The following is a 14,434-nucleotide window of genomic DNA, read 5'->3' as shown; positions in this document are numbered from 1 at the left end:
AGCAAGGACGGAAGGACATCCAGACAGCTTGCTTTGTAGATGATAAGGTTTATAGAAAGTACTGCAACACATTGCTATAGAACGATATGGCAAAACAGTAAGATTGCATACACAATCCATGCAATGTATTCGGAATGTTGGAACCACTTGATTAGGTCAAAGTCTATGCTAAAGATGCAGTATGTAAAAATGTAGTTTTTTTTTTTCTTTAACCGCAGCAACAAAACACTCGGTTTCTTACCTCACGTCGTGTCACTCAAGTTGGAGTCGGATCCAGGGTGGTGAGTTTGACGGCGATTGAGAGGCAGTGTCATTTGAAACTGATCTGGAATAGCTTTAGGATGACATAGTGATCAGTGAAGTAGATCACGAGTCCGGCCTTTAAAATTCTCATCAATGAAACGTACACCATCCTTCCGTGTCAATCAAACCATTAATGATCCTGTGGGGCTGGGACAGCTCTGTGGCAGACATGGGTTGAGACAGCGACACAGGATTTTCTTACCTGATCCATGTGGTTTTTATTGTGACCCTTGATAGTGTCCTCACAATCCCATGGAATCCCAAAGTTATTACGTGAGACGTAAATCAGTTTTTTCACAAATAGAATACTTTCATATTTAAGGTCTGGATTGAATAAAGTGGACAGTCTCGTGGAAAATTCCAGAACTTCAGACTTACCTTAACTCAACCTTTTTAAATGAAGTGGTGTGAACTTATTTTAGATGTCCCCTAAATGTAAATGTTTTCAGTAATTTTAACTGGCTCTAAACCACTTCTTTCTGTGACCTGGGTAGCTGAATGTCCCTTGTTCTTCTGGGATAAAGTGTCAACCCACACCAGTTCAGTGAATCCTCATAAACAACAACCACAATTTATGTTTCAATTAAAAGCTGATCTCTCCAGAAGTACTTATTTGGCAAACGAGTTTTATCAGCAGCTTCCTCAACTAAGAATGCTTTGGTGCAACCCTCAAAGTGAAGTAAGAACTGACTCTTTCCTTAATATGCAAACCCAGACAAAACGGGTATTTGTGTCATAATGACATTTAACAACCTATGGCAAACGGGCAGTTTTGTCCCGGTTGAACGATTGGTCATTTTTAAGCCTGGTTTTAATCCTCGTGTCCACAAATTTCAGAGATATTTTAGCTTATTTTGATCTGGTTACTTTCAAGTCGTGCCAGAAAAGAACTCAAGATATGTGAAAGTGAAAAAAATGTAAATAAGAGATCCAATGACATTACTTTCTGAATTTGATCTACTGAGCTGAAACAAATTCTTCATTCCTTCTCTATTTAGAGGCACGCAAACCTCTCGTCTTCCCAGAAATCATTGCAACAATCTGTTAAACAGACCTCAACACTGCTTAACACTGAAAAAAAAAATGGTGTAAATCCTTCACATTTTATTCAAAAGTAGCCAGGCTGTTTTTGAACAAAGCATTTTAAAGGCTTTGCTGTTCTTTTTTATTTCTTTGATATCTGCCTCAACGAATTTTTGAAAAGGCTGGCAAAACACGTTGGTTTTTCTGATCATCGGTAAAGGGATATGAATGTACATTCCCTGCTCCCTGTTGCATTTACTCAAGAGGTTGAGTTGTGACTGTGATGTTCCATACTGGACACATACCAGATACTTACTGAACAGGAGAAATAAAATAAAGCACCTCTAACACAATGTTGGTACAAACCATGCGATAGCACGCAGCAGCTGAGACAAGATGCTCAGTTTTTCTTTTCTTTTACGGTGTGTTTTTAGAATGCGTCCCCAAGGTCAGAGGTCCTAATGCATTGTCTGCAAAGGCGTGTGTCATCACTGCCCTCTGGGTTGAAGGCAGGCAAACACGTTTGGCGGCTTACGGGCATCAAAGCATGCCACACCTCGGACAATCGCAATACGCTTGGATTTCAGCTCTTTATAATGCGAAAAGGTCGTGACCTTAAAAGGTATCAGCATCCAAACCGAATGCCTGGCGGCTAAAGCATCCACAATTTACCCAGTAAGCAGGTGGTCAGATTTACTGTCAGAAAAAGCCGTCAAAGCCAAGCGCGTTTGGAGCCGTGAGCAAAATGAACATTGTGAAGGGCAGGATAATTTGTAAATCTGTCATTGCATCACCCCAAAGTCTCAGTTGTCACCAGTGCTCAAGCACATTTTGTCGTAAGAGAATTATATATAAGTAACAGAGCAGGTGATTGGCATGTTTACAATCTGCCTGAAGGCTAGAATCATGAGAGTGCGATGGTGATCACGGGGAGGGAACGGTGGTGCTTGTTTTGTCATCAATCAGGGGGAGCTGACATTCTGGCTTTGGAGGGTTGTTGGACAGCGTGTGAGATGTTCACTTAGGAGGACTAACAGTTGGAATGGGTGCTTCAGGCCAATGCGCCTTCCAAAGCGGAGTGCCGAGGTAGTCAACGCTGTAACCTGCTGTGAGTCACTAACCAGTCGAGGTGATGGATTGACTCTTGGAATTTTATAGTGAGACTTTGGGAGTGATGTAACGGCTAAAGAAACCGAACGGTGAGGGCAGCATCCCGTGCGTATCACCTCAATGGGGGCGATGAAAATGGGGCGTGTGCCAAAAGCCGTCCCCTCCGCTATGATGGCCCTTTGAAATATTTGCCGTGCTCTTGTTCTGGCCTCCATTACAGAGGCAAAGACCATAAGCTTGGAGGAGCTGAGATGCCGAGAAAGAAACGAGAGATTGTTCGCGTTTAGCGGACTCTTAACTCTGAATCACAAACACTTCACTTTCTTCACGACTTCATCCTCTTTGGGTTGAGCACACTTCGAACAAGCCTTGCAGTCTCTCCTGCGTCCGTCTATAGCTCTGCTTACGGGTGACTATGGGGGGTCTGGTAGAGTCAGTCTACGATGATCACTATATGCCAATTTAGGCTATGGGGGGGGGGGGCCTCTGCAAAATGCTTGGATGAATAGCTCTGAGAGCCACGGCTCATGACAGAGCTCAGCAGCAACGTGGCCTTGGAGTCATGCTGGTGCGGCCACCCCGCCTGTCAAGTTCGGCTGATTGATGTCCCGCGGGGTCACGCCACCTTCAGGTCCTCACATAAGCTGCTCCAGCTGATCGAAAACACGACCATTCCAGGGTGTCAACGAAGTACTGGGCTGTTGAGGCTTTGCTCTAGCATATGGGAACACACATTCAGTGAATCGTTGCACATATGCACCTGTCTCAGCTTACGCCTGTAATGTGCGTACACCGCTGAACTCGTAACATCTAGGTGTTAGATGAAAAGCTACTTTATGCGTTTAGCATGAGGATGGATTTAGACATCAAGTTTAACATTTTATGTCAGCATTTCATAACATAACAACTAACGGTTCTCAGATTTCCAAATTTTAATTTAAAATTGTAACACATGTAACCGTAACTCCTTGGGGTATGCAGTTAAGATTGGTGTGTGTGTCCTGAAGTAAGATTCAACATTGTATGCTCGATCAGTGCCTAGAACTTGAACTTCAAATTTGATCAATCATAAATTAAAGATCCACTCCGGTGGGTACAACGGCATCAGTTTTATAGAAGAAAAAAATGAAGATCAAGAAACATTCTTTGAGCCAGAGGACTGATCTTAACACTCCTGATATCTAGCAGGAATCCTAGAGTGTGTGGGTTTTTGGGGGTTTTTTTTGGTCAAGTTTTTGTCGATGTTTGTGGAAAAAAAGGTATTTTCCGGCTGGTTTGCCTGTATTGTGAAATCTGTCAGGGGTCTGCTGGGGAAACCTCGTGTGTCCTGGGACTTTTATCGAGTCCTGAATACCAGCGTAAGTACTTCTCTAACATGAGAAAAGGTAAATTTCCCGATAATTGCTGATCAAAAGGTGTTTTCCAGTTGTTCACTAAGAATCTCAGTTACATTCTTAAAAAGTAGCCTTTCTCATTGCAACATTTAAATGTGCATGTCCAGTATATGGCTGGGCCATCAAAACTTTCACCACAATTTTAAAATACTTACATTTCAGCGGTGACATTACCTTAATAGATGTTGGGGGGGGAGGGGGGGGGGGGGGATGTTATTCTATTTATGACCGTGGCTCTGCTATTCATCTGTCTGTCCTGTCCTTTGATGACCCGAATATCAAGAAGCCCAGAGATCCTTCATGCTGCACTGATTCAATTCAGTTCTGGGCCCTGACCTTCACAGAATCCCAGGTCCACTTGACTGCAACGTCAAGCACCCTCATTAATTCTGTATAAATTTATAGCAACATGACAGTTTGCATCTGTTTTTGGCACACATACAACTTACAAATTGTAAGTCCTGACTTGACTCCTGCTCTTCCCTCTTTAAGGTAACCGCTGTACAATTACACAAACCCATTCGCTCATGCATGGGGTATGTGATAGAGAGAAACGTGTCAAATTTAAGAATGATCTGGAAAGCGCTGCAAATTTAAAAAGATATAATGACGTATTGTTACTTTTAAGGCTTTGTTGAAGTGAACTGAGAACTGGATGCCCTTTTAGTTTACGTTTTAATGTCTACTTCATCAATGTTCAGACAAAACAGGAGCACAGGATTTTTAACTTAATCATTTCCAGATGTGCTATGTCTCACATATCACTATTTTTCAATTCTATATTTGCCAACTAATGTAATTGCATTGTTTGTGATTAGCAATACAAGCAATACATCCACTGATGTCCAATCCAGTTTTCTTTATGGGCTGGGATACTGATAGGCCTTAATATGAAAAGGGGACATGTGAGGCTGCAGTGTCACTTGCAGAGAACTGCGAATGCGTGTGTGTGTGTGTGTGTGTGTGTGTGTGTGTGTGTGAGTGTATATATATATATATATATGTTTTTGTTTTTTTTCATAGAAGACATGTTGGTCAGTTTCAGAAGAAATGCAAAACAAATAAATAACACAAGAAGTCGGTGAAATTGTCCAATAAATGACCGGTGGGCATCTGGGCTGCTCCTTGCTATTGCATCCGAAAGGTTTTATAAGCTTGTGTAGATTTATATGACTGGCGCCCTCAAAATTTACAACGACAATTTTTCACGGACGCGGGATCCAGCCACTTTGACTTTTCTTCTTTTTCTTTTCATATCGTTGTTGCTGATTTCCTGGTCAGTATATCAAAAGATTCTTCAATGAGGGGAATCTGGGCAAAAACTATCGATTGTTACGGGCCTCTAGAAATACCAAGACGACAACAACGTGGCAATGCTTAAATCAATAGAGAGAACAGGACGAACAAAACATTTAACATTCTGGTTCCGCTTGCGCAAACATCGCGGGGTCGGGCATCTAAGACGTGAAGTAATTTAGACGTTAATTTTTTTTTTTTTTTTTTTAACAGTTTTTACTGTTATTAACACCTGCAGCGTGACTCGAATCATCACTCATGTCTTTATTTAATGGTGATTTTGTCACCCGCCGTGGTGCCAAACATGCAATTGTATACTTGTTGCTTTTTTTTTTTTTTTTTTTTCACGGGCTTGCCTCATGCCATGAAGCTGTCAACACTATTAATCTGAAACAGAAAATAATCTGACGTCTTGGGTGAACTTGAAGTTGGGCACAGCATTCTGCTGTTACAGAGTATAGGAGAGTCTGTTCGCACAGTATCCAACCATATGGGAAACATGTTTGAGAAGTTTGATTTCTTTTAAACTTTCCTACAGTTCAAAACTGAACATTTCCCCCAAAAGTTTTCGACCTGAAATAGGGCAAAACGAGACTTGTCTGTTTTATGGTGTTGTTTTTGTTCATTATAAATTGAGAGTAGAAGTATTCATCAATAGGACTGCATGGAAATTAACTGACTATGGCATAAGTATTAGACAATAAGCACACATTAGTTATATATTATACCTACAAAGGTTAATATTCTTGGCATTAACATTGTGCCATTTCCCTAATTTAGTCTCATTAAAGTCTGTATGAAAAGAAATAAAAAGAGCTAAGATTAGTTTGTATACACAAGCATCAACACCTGTTCATGAGTTGAAAAAAAAAATCTAATTAATGAATGCAACTCTTGAGCCAAGTAAGAAAGCCTTCCATATTAGTTCCTCTAAAAAAAAAAAATTGGAACGCAACAAGCAGAAATGCTTTTCTTCGTGCAATATTCAAATCATTTTAAAATGTATAGACTGTTTTGCAACAGGAGCTAAAGGGGGCTACGAGAGATTTATGGGTAGTATGTGTCACTGTTTATTTTTATTGACTGGGGCCCATTGGTTCAGCTTAGTACACTGTTTCATTACCAGATGATGTCATTCGGCCAGAGAAACATGCGTGACCCACTCTGATGGATAGAGTGACACAGATATGCACAAATAGGCTATTTCACATTTTGGTTTTCCAAACAGACTTAATTTTCAGATGACTCTATGACTTACATTTTTTTTTTTTTTTTAAATTCATTTAGTGTTATCTGAGCAAACGCTTTTGCCGCCCTCACGACTAATAGAGATGATTGACGCGTTTCTTGGAAAGCGTTCTAAATTCATTTTAAGGGGTTTTGACCTTGTAAGGAACTGACATTGACGAGGCTATTTCAAGACAAGCAGGAACACACAAAGAGCAGATTTACAGCACATTAACCTTTAGGGTCTTGGGTCTGATATATAAACCAACTACAGATCATCATGAAGAAAGTCCTCTGACTTCATCCTGAAGAAAATAGCTCGCGTCCGTTAACTGGCGGCCCGGCCTTCTTTTTTGCCGAGGCGAACGGCTAACGACTCAATCCATCAGACCGCTCGCTCTAGACAGGTTGACATTTGGCAGCGTGCCAACGTCAAGTTACATCTTTTTTGGCCACTAGGTGGCTCTGCTTGTTCGGGGCTCGCGCGAGTAATGACTGCTCAGAATGGCGTCGCTTTGAGAATGAATAATCAAAGCCTTTGAAAAAGTCTGCAGACGGTTTCCTGTGTGAGTCTAACACAGTGTTAAAACAAGGGTGCTGTGCTTTATTCGCTCCACGTGAACGAGCAACCAACCATTGTTAGTTTGCCCTTTTGGTTAAAAAAGAAGAGAGAGTTTGCGTCACAACGATTCCTTTTATTGAAAACACCGTCTGTTCCTGAGGACGTGGGCCCTACTTTAAAAAAACAGCGTACCAATACATTATAAATACAACAGCATAAATCTAAATCAAAAAACAAGCTGGGTGTATCCACAATCAACCAAAAGCCAGAGATACTCATGATCTGTCAAACATGTCTTCAATGTTTATATTTTAATTTACAGCCAAAACAGAGTGCAATAAAACACAACGGAACAAAACCCGACGCTAAAGGCGTTGAGAAACGTATATAGCAGCTTTACAGCCAGTTTGTATTAAAGTTTTCAAGAGCAAATAGCCAGGAACCTGAAAATCATGAAAAAGAAGAAGAATAAAAGGTTATTAACTGATAGCAGCTAAAGTTTAAAGTTTAAAGACAGAAACACAGGCACAAAAGATAGGAGGAATCCTGCCCGGTCTAAACACATGTATGGGATAACATTTGAACGGCAGTTCTACTTCCAACGAAAATACTAGGACCACATAAGACAACACATCATATCATGTATCTGGATTGAGAAAGATATCTTTGATCTACATTATGATATGTTGATTTTAGAATACGTTAATAACAATACAAAATTACTTAGCTATGAGTAAATAAAGAATGGCTAGGGTTTCTTCCACCACAACAAACACTACTATTCAGTTAAAGTGTGAACGTCCAGTCGAAATACAGATATAAATAGGATTCAGCCAATGACATGTCAGATCAACAGTCAGAAGTTTTTCTGCCTTTTTAATGCGAATGCACAGTGAGGCCAAATTAATGTGGCATTTGGTATTAACTCATTGCCCTATATGAACTAAAAAGTATATTTTCTTAAAGTTATTTATATTTCACGTATGTCTGAGAACTATAAAAAAAAAAAAAAAATGCTTACGGATTCTGCATCATGCTCCAGTCCGGTGTCGTGATGTTCCAGTTCGTCGTCTCGGAATTCCTTGATTAGCTAGAGCGAATTCAAGAGAATTCCTCATTATATCAGCAAAATCACCGGTTCTTTCAAACGTGACTAGTTTGAAATTTAAAAAAGATAAAGAAAGAAGCATACTTCCCTAAAGTGGAAGCTAACAATAACAGAAAAAAAAAAAAAGATTCCAAGACTCTCTTTTAGATAAAAAGTCTTTACTTTTCTGTCACTTTATGGCAGAAAATCAGTGTAAATGATTATAAATGTTTGTAAGTAAGCCAGTTCAACCTGGGAGGGCGAAAACTAAGTCAAAGGTCCTACTGATACGTATGAAAAAAAACCCAAAAAAACACATGGCATCTTTTTTTTTACACCATAAGCTACACAACAACATCATGCTGTTGTCTTCTATGGTTGGAAGCCATCACCATTCATTCAACTCTATCCACAAAACCATCAGCCACAGACCGACAGTGAGTTACACGGCGATGACAGTGATGGGCATCTTGGCCAGCATGGGCCAATTACGTTTCCCGAGACTTCCACAAAAAAAAAAAAAAAAAAAAAAGCTGCAGCCTGCGACAAGTTTTTATCTCGTGGCTTTTCACCAGAGTGTGTAGCTCCTGTTATGTCACAGCTTTAAATACACATATACGAAACCAACGGGGGGGAAACTTAAAACTGATGTATTTATGTTGCTCTCCGAACCGTTTTTTTTTTTTTCTCGACCGCAAAATAGGCAGGAACGTTCCAAAAACGATGTATCATTTGCCTTTTCGCTTCCTTCCCCAAAAAGGGACTGTTCAGAATTTAAAAATATGGGCCTCACCTGTAATAGCTCCATGTATCTCTCCGGATCAGCCTCCATCAGCGTCCTTATTTGACTGTTGTAGTGCTCTGAGATGCTCTCCTCCACCGCGACAGTACAGGCCATGGCACCTTCTTTACCCAGAAGTGCTGTGGCAGCTCCTGTTTAAATGAAGACAGGGCTGGTACGCGCGGGAGAAAATTTCCTTAAGTCAGTTAACTCAGTACTCATTGCTCCTGAGATCCAAGCTGTTCATCTAGTATGATTACATCTATTTCGACAAAATCCATCACACCACTAAAAGCTTAGGGTGACTGCAGATATTACAGTGCTTCATTTTGGAGCGATTTCTTTTCCCCATGGCCTGAAATGGTACCTAATAAAAAAAAAAATGACCATGGGCTGGTTAACGTTAGTGTGTTGGAAAGAGTCAGATTAGAAAATCAAGCTTACCCAGTAAAAACCCTGCAATATTCCACACTGGCAGGAGCAACGTAGGCCGCACCCTGTTTTCCCCCAAGATCTCGTCAAATTTTCTCAAATGTTCTTTTTCTTGATCCCACATTTGCTGCAAGTTCAATAAACACTGATGTTGCATGGTGTTCCTTGAGAACTGCCTGATTGATATATTTAATTTTTTTTTTTGTTTTTTTTTCTAAATCAAGTATAGTGGTCCATACCTGGATCAGAGGGCCAGCCTGAGTCCTTCCCAGAATAGCCATCTGTCCTGCATAGATTCGATTAGCCCCGTATTCACCGGCGTGGTCTACACGTAACATACTGTCCAGCAGTATTTTCTCCTCTTTGTCGCGAGGAGGGGGAAGGATGCTGAATCTCCTAAAATTTTGAGGGGTGCCTTTGGTCAGTGAGTTGCGAGAGAGAGAGAGAGAGAAAGAGAGAGAGAGCGAGACTCATGAGTATGTGCATCAGCATCCTGATTTTCTTTCAAAACGGTCGACTTGGAATTTATCTCCAACCAACTACAACACTCAGCTTTCAATTTGTTTTATCCGATTCTGATACTAAAGAATACAACAGATCTTTCATAGTAGGGAGTCCTTAAATGTAATCTCAGGGTGAAGATTCAACAGGCTACACTGTGCAAAATGATTTTGTCGAACTTAAAACAGGGACCACTTTTCTTGTCAAAATGTGTTGTGGTTTGGCTTTCATATTTTCAGGGTCCTCTCAACCTCTGTGCTGCATTACTGCATTTGGTGTTAGTGTACAGATCTCCTAACACAGCCACTGAATGCACACAGGCCTCCGTTTTACATGGTATTCTTTATTCTTAGAGGTTCAATTCACATTGTAGTTCGTTACAGACAAACAACAGTATCCAGCTTCATATCGAATGCACTATTAAAAGTCAGTTCAGACAAGCAAATTATTGTCCTGAAAGTCCCGGTCATTATAGTCAGGCATGATTTTATCCCTTACTGTGTTTGACTTGTTACGCCTCGTTCTGATTCTCCTGACATTCTATAAGGCTCTCTGTCTCTTTTACGGAGTTGTACAAATTTGCTTTTCTTACTTTCTCATGTCCTTCGAACAGCTAAGTGGCTGGCTAGCATGAACCAATAGCTAACTATATGCAGTGTTAACAGAGTGCATATGGACAAACCTACCATAAAATATTCTTGCACTTCTTCGACAACAAAGACGTGCAGAGTCAGTCATCAGAGCACGACACTTAACTATATGCATGACTGTGAAAGAACGAATTTGTTGCCTACACAGATGGTAAAAAGGACTCCTGTCACTTGAAAATGTCTCGGAGGCTGGCGCGTGGCGATGACGTCATCGATACTTTACAGGGGTCTTTTTTTGTTACACTTTTAAATCAGGGTAAAGTTGTTCAGATCAGAACCCATAGTGTCCATTAAAAAGTTTTAAAAAATGGGTATTTATTTTTTTTATTTTTTACTTTTCTTGACTCACAGAGAACAGTATAAACCAACCAGTAAAACTATATCATGTCATTAAAAGAAGTTCATAAACTGCATGTAGTCAGGACGATAAAGTTATTTGATGTTTGTTCTTTAATCGATTAAAGGTGTGATCTTTGTTGTTGTTGTTGTTACATTAACTTCCATTTTTATTATATAACTGTCAGGTTACCAGGTACGATTAGGAGCTGTATCTCTTTTGACGCTGTTCGTTATGATTTGATTTTGTGAGATTCTGCAAATGCGTGTGACTGAGGGATATATGTCGTAATCTGTAAATGCCTATAAACAGTCATGGGTTATACTAGCCGATATTCAGTTTGGCTGATCTTTCTGTTCTCGCAAAATGTACATGGGTTCAATCCAATAATATTTAGGCATAAACACGCAGCTGAAACAAACTATAGAGAATATTACATAATATTTTTGTCAGCTTTCATGTTACGGTTTACATCCCAGAGTTATATCATACTTTTGGACAGTACAACCTGGAAGAAGGCAAACATCTTTCATACCCGTGGAAAAAAAAGAGGGAGTGATAGAAAATAAACCTGAGTCGAGCCACCTGAAGGATGATGGGACTGAGTGCTATGGACCTGTGACGGGACTAAGTAAATATTGAAAGGGAGCGAGCGAAGACGTGGGTGTCACGGACCATGGTGGCACGAGGTAAGCGATGAACGATGGAAAATCATATGGCAGGGGTTCAGAGAACTTTCACAGAAGCGCTGAGCCCCTGCCAAGCTTAAAATCAACAGTAAACAAAAATAAATAAATAAATAAATAAAACAAAACAAAAAATCATATAAGTCAATAAGTTCTTTTTTACTGCTATTGAAAGTAACTCTCATCACAGTTTATGCTTAGTCTACAGCTAGCAAGAATTATTTATGACTAACTAGAATTAAGCCTAATCCTGATTTAAACTGGATTCTGACTGGAAATGCATAATTTAAAATTCTTAAACTCTGCCTAAGGTTTCAACCCAGCATTTTATTTCACTGGAATTTTGCACCTTACCAAAATTCTCTCCCTTATCATTTAAGTATATGGCTTCTGCAAATGAATATTGGCAAACTGAAAGTTAGAGGCATATAAAAAAAAAAGGTAAAAAAAAAAAAACAGTTTGGAAAAGGATTTGAGTGCAGGAATATTTGCTCTGTGTTTTGCTGGTTGAGTCAAGCGAGAGTATGTAGCCACAGGCCCTGAAAAGAAACAATGCACACCTCTGCTTCTAGGCTCTGGTCAGACAGCGCATAGTTGTGGTTGAAGTCAGGGCAAAACCTCTAGGCTAATGTGAGTCAATGTGTCTATCCAAAGCAGGGAGACACGACAAGTCTTGCCATGAGGTATCTCGTCAGGGGACCACAAAGCTGTGAAGTCAAATATTCAGTGAATGTGTCTTTGAAGTGTATATATATGTATATGTATATGTATATACTTTAAGGTACACCTACAGCATGCATATGGTACCTTCTCAGAGTACTACACAGTTAATGGACTAATACTTTTAAATCTGTGGCTCTTTGGATATTTTATAGTCCAAGCAGTTCTTGAGTCTCTCTCTAACAGAAACAGCAATGGCCCATCTGACAAAACTGCATTCTATACATTATAAGCATTAACAGTGTTTGGCTGCTCCATCGGGTATGTATACTGGCCCATGTTATAATTGTAGTACATATACATATAGTATACATATAGTACGTGTTTGTGCTTTTGTAAACACACATAACATCTCCACCTGAGAAAGCTTGAGAAAAACATTGAGTAACATGCCAGGTGACAAAACATAGATCCCTTCAATAATTGCATAATTATATATTTTCCCCATTTCCCATTTTTTTTACATGAATTCATGATTTTACAAGTGTTGATATCCTAAGAGTTATATAACAACACTTGCTCAATGCAGTACATCGCCAAAAACCTCCGGAATCTTCTTGATTGCTCTGAAAGAGGCTTGTGTGCAAGATGGTTAACCAAATGCTGGGACTCCATCACTTTGTAGGAGTGAGTTTTAGCAGACAACATTTCAACATATCTCATCATTTCACCCACAGAAGCAAAAAAAAAAAAAGAAAAAGAAAAAAGGAAAAAAAAAGGGAGAAATAGGATTTAATAGGTTATAGAAACTCTTAGTGTGTGTTTCTAACTGTTATCTGTAAACCACATTGCCTTTTTGTTAAAAACTTTCTAATGCATAAAGCTTAATGTCATTGTTTTGTTGTTGTTGTTGAGTTTTTTTTGTTACAGTAATGGTCTAGTTAAGAAATTGGGTCAGTGTAAAGCGGGTTATGCAACAATAGCTCTATTACCAAAAAGATCCCAAACACTTTTCATTTTATGTGTTCAGTGGTATCCTTTTGGAGTACAAAATGCCTTGTTAAAAAAAAAAAAAAAGAGGCATCAGATTTAAATTTGTCTCCTCATAGCCACCCTACTCTTTTTATAGCAGGCTATATAAGATCAGCAAGAAAGCAACTTTACTGGCAATACTCACATGTTTACACTCAAAAATGTCGCTCTTCATCTGCAGACCTTGTTAAGAGACTCGAAAAGAGTGAAAGACAGAGACAGAGACAGAGAGACAGAGAGAGAGAGACAGAGAGATTGCTTCCAAAAACTGGCCACGGGAATTCGGTGCAGGTCTGATTAAGTTAAGCAAATAAGCCTTCGTCTGTCTGTTACTGAGTTTGCTACTGTTGTGAAGAGTGCAAAGCCCTTAGCCTGTGTTGTTTACATCTGCACCTGGTTGTGGGTCTCCGTAACCTTCGTGTTGAAGAGCTTTCATGCTGAGACAAATCTTCTGGCATTCAGTTTGTTTTCCCAATGAGATTGAGGCAAATGATGTGCACATTACAGAGAAGCATGGGGCGTCAAAATATTCTTTTTTTTTCTTTCTTTCTTTCTTTGCTCTCTTTCTTTCCTTGTTTTCTTGAGTGTGGGCTTTATCCCCAGAAATAGTTTGAATTGATTCATTTAAGTTTGCTGCGAGGTTTAAGTCAGATAGGCATCTGAAAGATGGAAGAGTTGAGGTAAAACAAACTAGAAGCAAATGACACTTTCTGGTTTTTCAACAAGCATTACACCTTCCAGTAAAAACATGAATACATTTATTACTTAAAAAAAATACAGATTTACTGAATCAAAAAAATGAGCAAAGACAGGGGTAGCAGCAGCAATGGGAAATGTTTCCTGGTTGTGATGGTCTACCTGCTTCTAAAAGGCCTATCATTTATAATTTATATGTTTTATCATATTACCAAATCTAAAGGGCAGGGTTTTGATTCCGAGCTGGTTACCTCAAGAGAAGTTGCTCTGTAACATAGAGCTGCGAGATTCATCCACAGTATGATAGTAATGAATGGTTTCATCTGCACATAGTAATTAACTGGCGAAGTTAATTATCTGACAATTACAACATAGCAACAAGCATAAGAACAAAACAAAATAAGGAGAGAAAGTTCACCTTAAGTTTCTGTATCGCCCTTCTTAAAACCAAGGAGTGATACATCTGTGCATCCATGTTTCCTCATAGGACATTTGATAAATTCTTTGGAAGTGTTACACAGAAAATATGTATTAAAGTTTACATAGTACACAGGTATAGTATGAAATATATATATATATAATTGTAATTTAATGTGGAAGGTTACATTCAAAAATGAAATTCAGAACATAGATCCTTTGGAAACTCCTCCCAGTGTA

General features: G+C 39.3%; 1 protein-coding gene across 1 annotated transcript; it reads right to left on the bottom strand.

The window, feature by feature from the left end:
• Positions 1-7,051: 7,051 nt before the first annotated feature.
• On the bottom strand, positions 7,052-10,544 carry coq7 (coenzyme Q7 homolog, ubiquinone (yeast)). Its single transcript, XM_030782180.1, has 6 exons — positions 10,403-10,544; positions 9,455-9,630; positions 9,228-9,342; positions 8,796-8,935; positions 7,937-8,005; positions 7,052-7,358 (listed from the first exon to the last, which is right to left on the bottom strand). Exons 1-6 carry the CDS (start codon positions 10,479-10,481, stop codon positions 7,281-7,283), a joined length of 657 nt encoding a protein of 218 aa, XP_030638040.1. The 5' UTR covers positions 10,482-10,544; the 3' UTR covers positions 7,052-7,280.
• Between the last annotated feature and the right edge of the window lie 3,890 nt (positions 10,545-14,434).

Source organism: Chanos chanos, chromosome 8, assembly GCF_902362185.1.
Source record: "Chanos chanos chromosome 8, fChaCha1.1, whole genome shotgun sequence".
Lineage (NCBI taxonomy): Eukaryota > Metazoa > Chordata > Actinopteri > Gonorynchiformes > Chanidae > Chanos > Chanos chanos.
Note: the sequence above shows the minus strand (reverse complement) of the source record. Positions and strands in the feature narration are given on the sequence as shown.

Excerpts from the sequence above, each read along its gene's own strand:
- coq7 (XM_030782180.1), bottom strand. The coding sequence starts at position 10,481 with ATGCATATAGTTAAGTGTCGTGCTCTGATGACTGACTCTGCACGTCTT. Across the intron at positions 9,631-10,402 it reads AAGTGCAAGAATATTTTATG|GCACCCCTCAAAATTTTAGG; the intron begins GTAGGTTTGTCC and ends CACTGACCAAAG. Across the intron at positions 7,359-7,936 it reads TGGAGCATGATGCAGAATCC|GTTCCTGGCTATTTGCTCTT; the intron begins GTAAGCATTTTT and ends CATGATTTTCAG.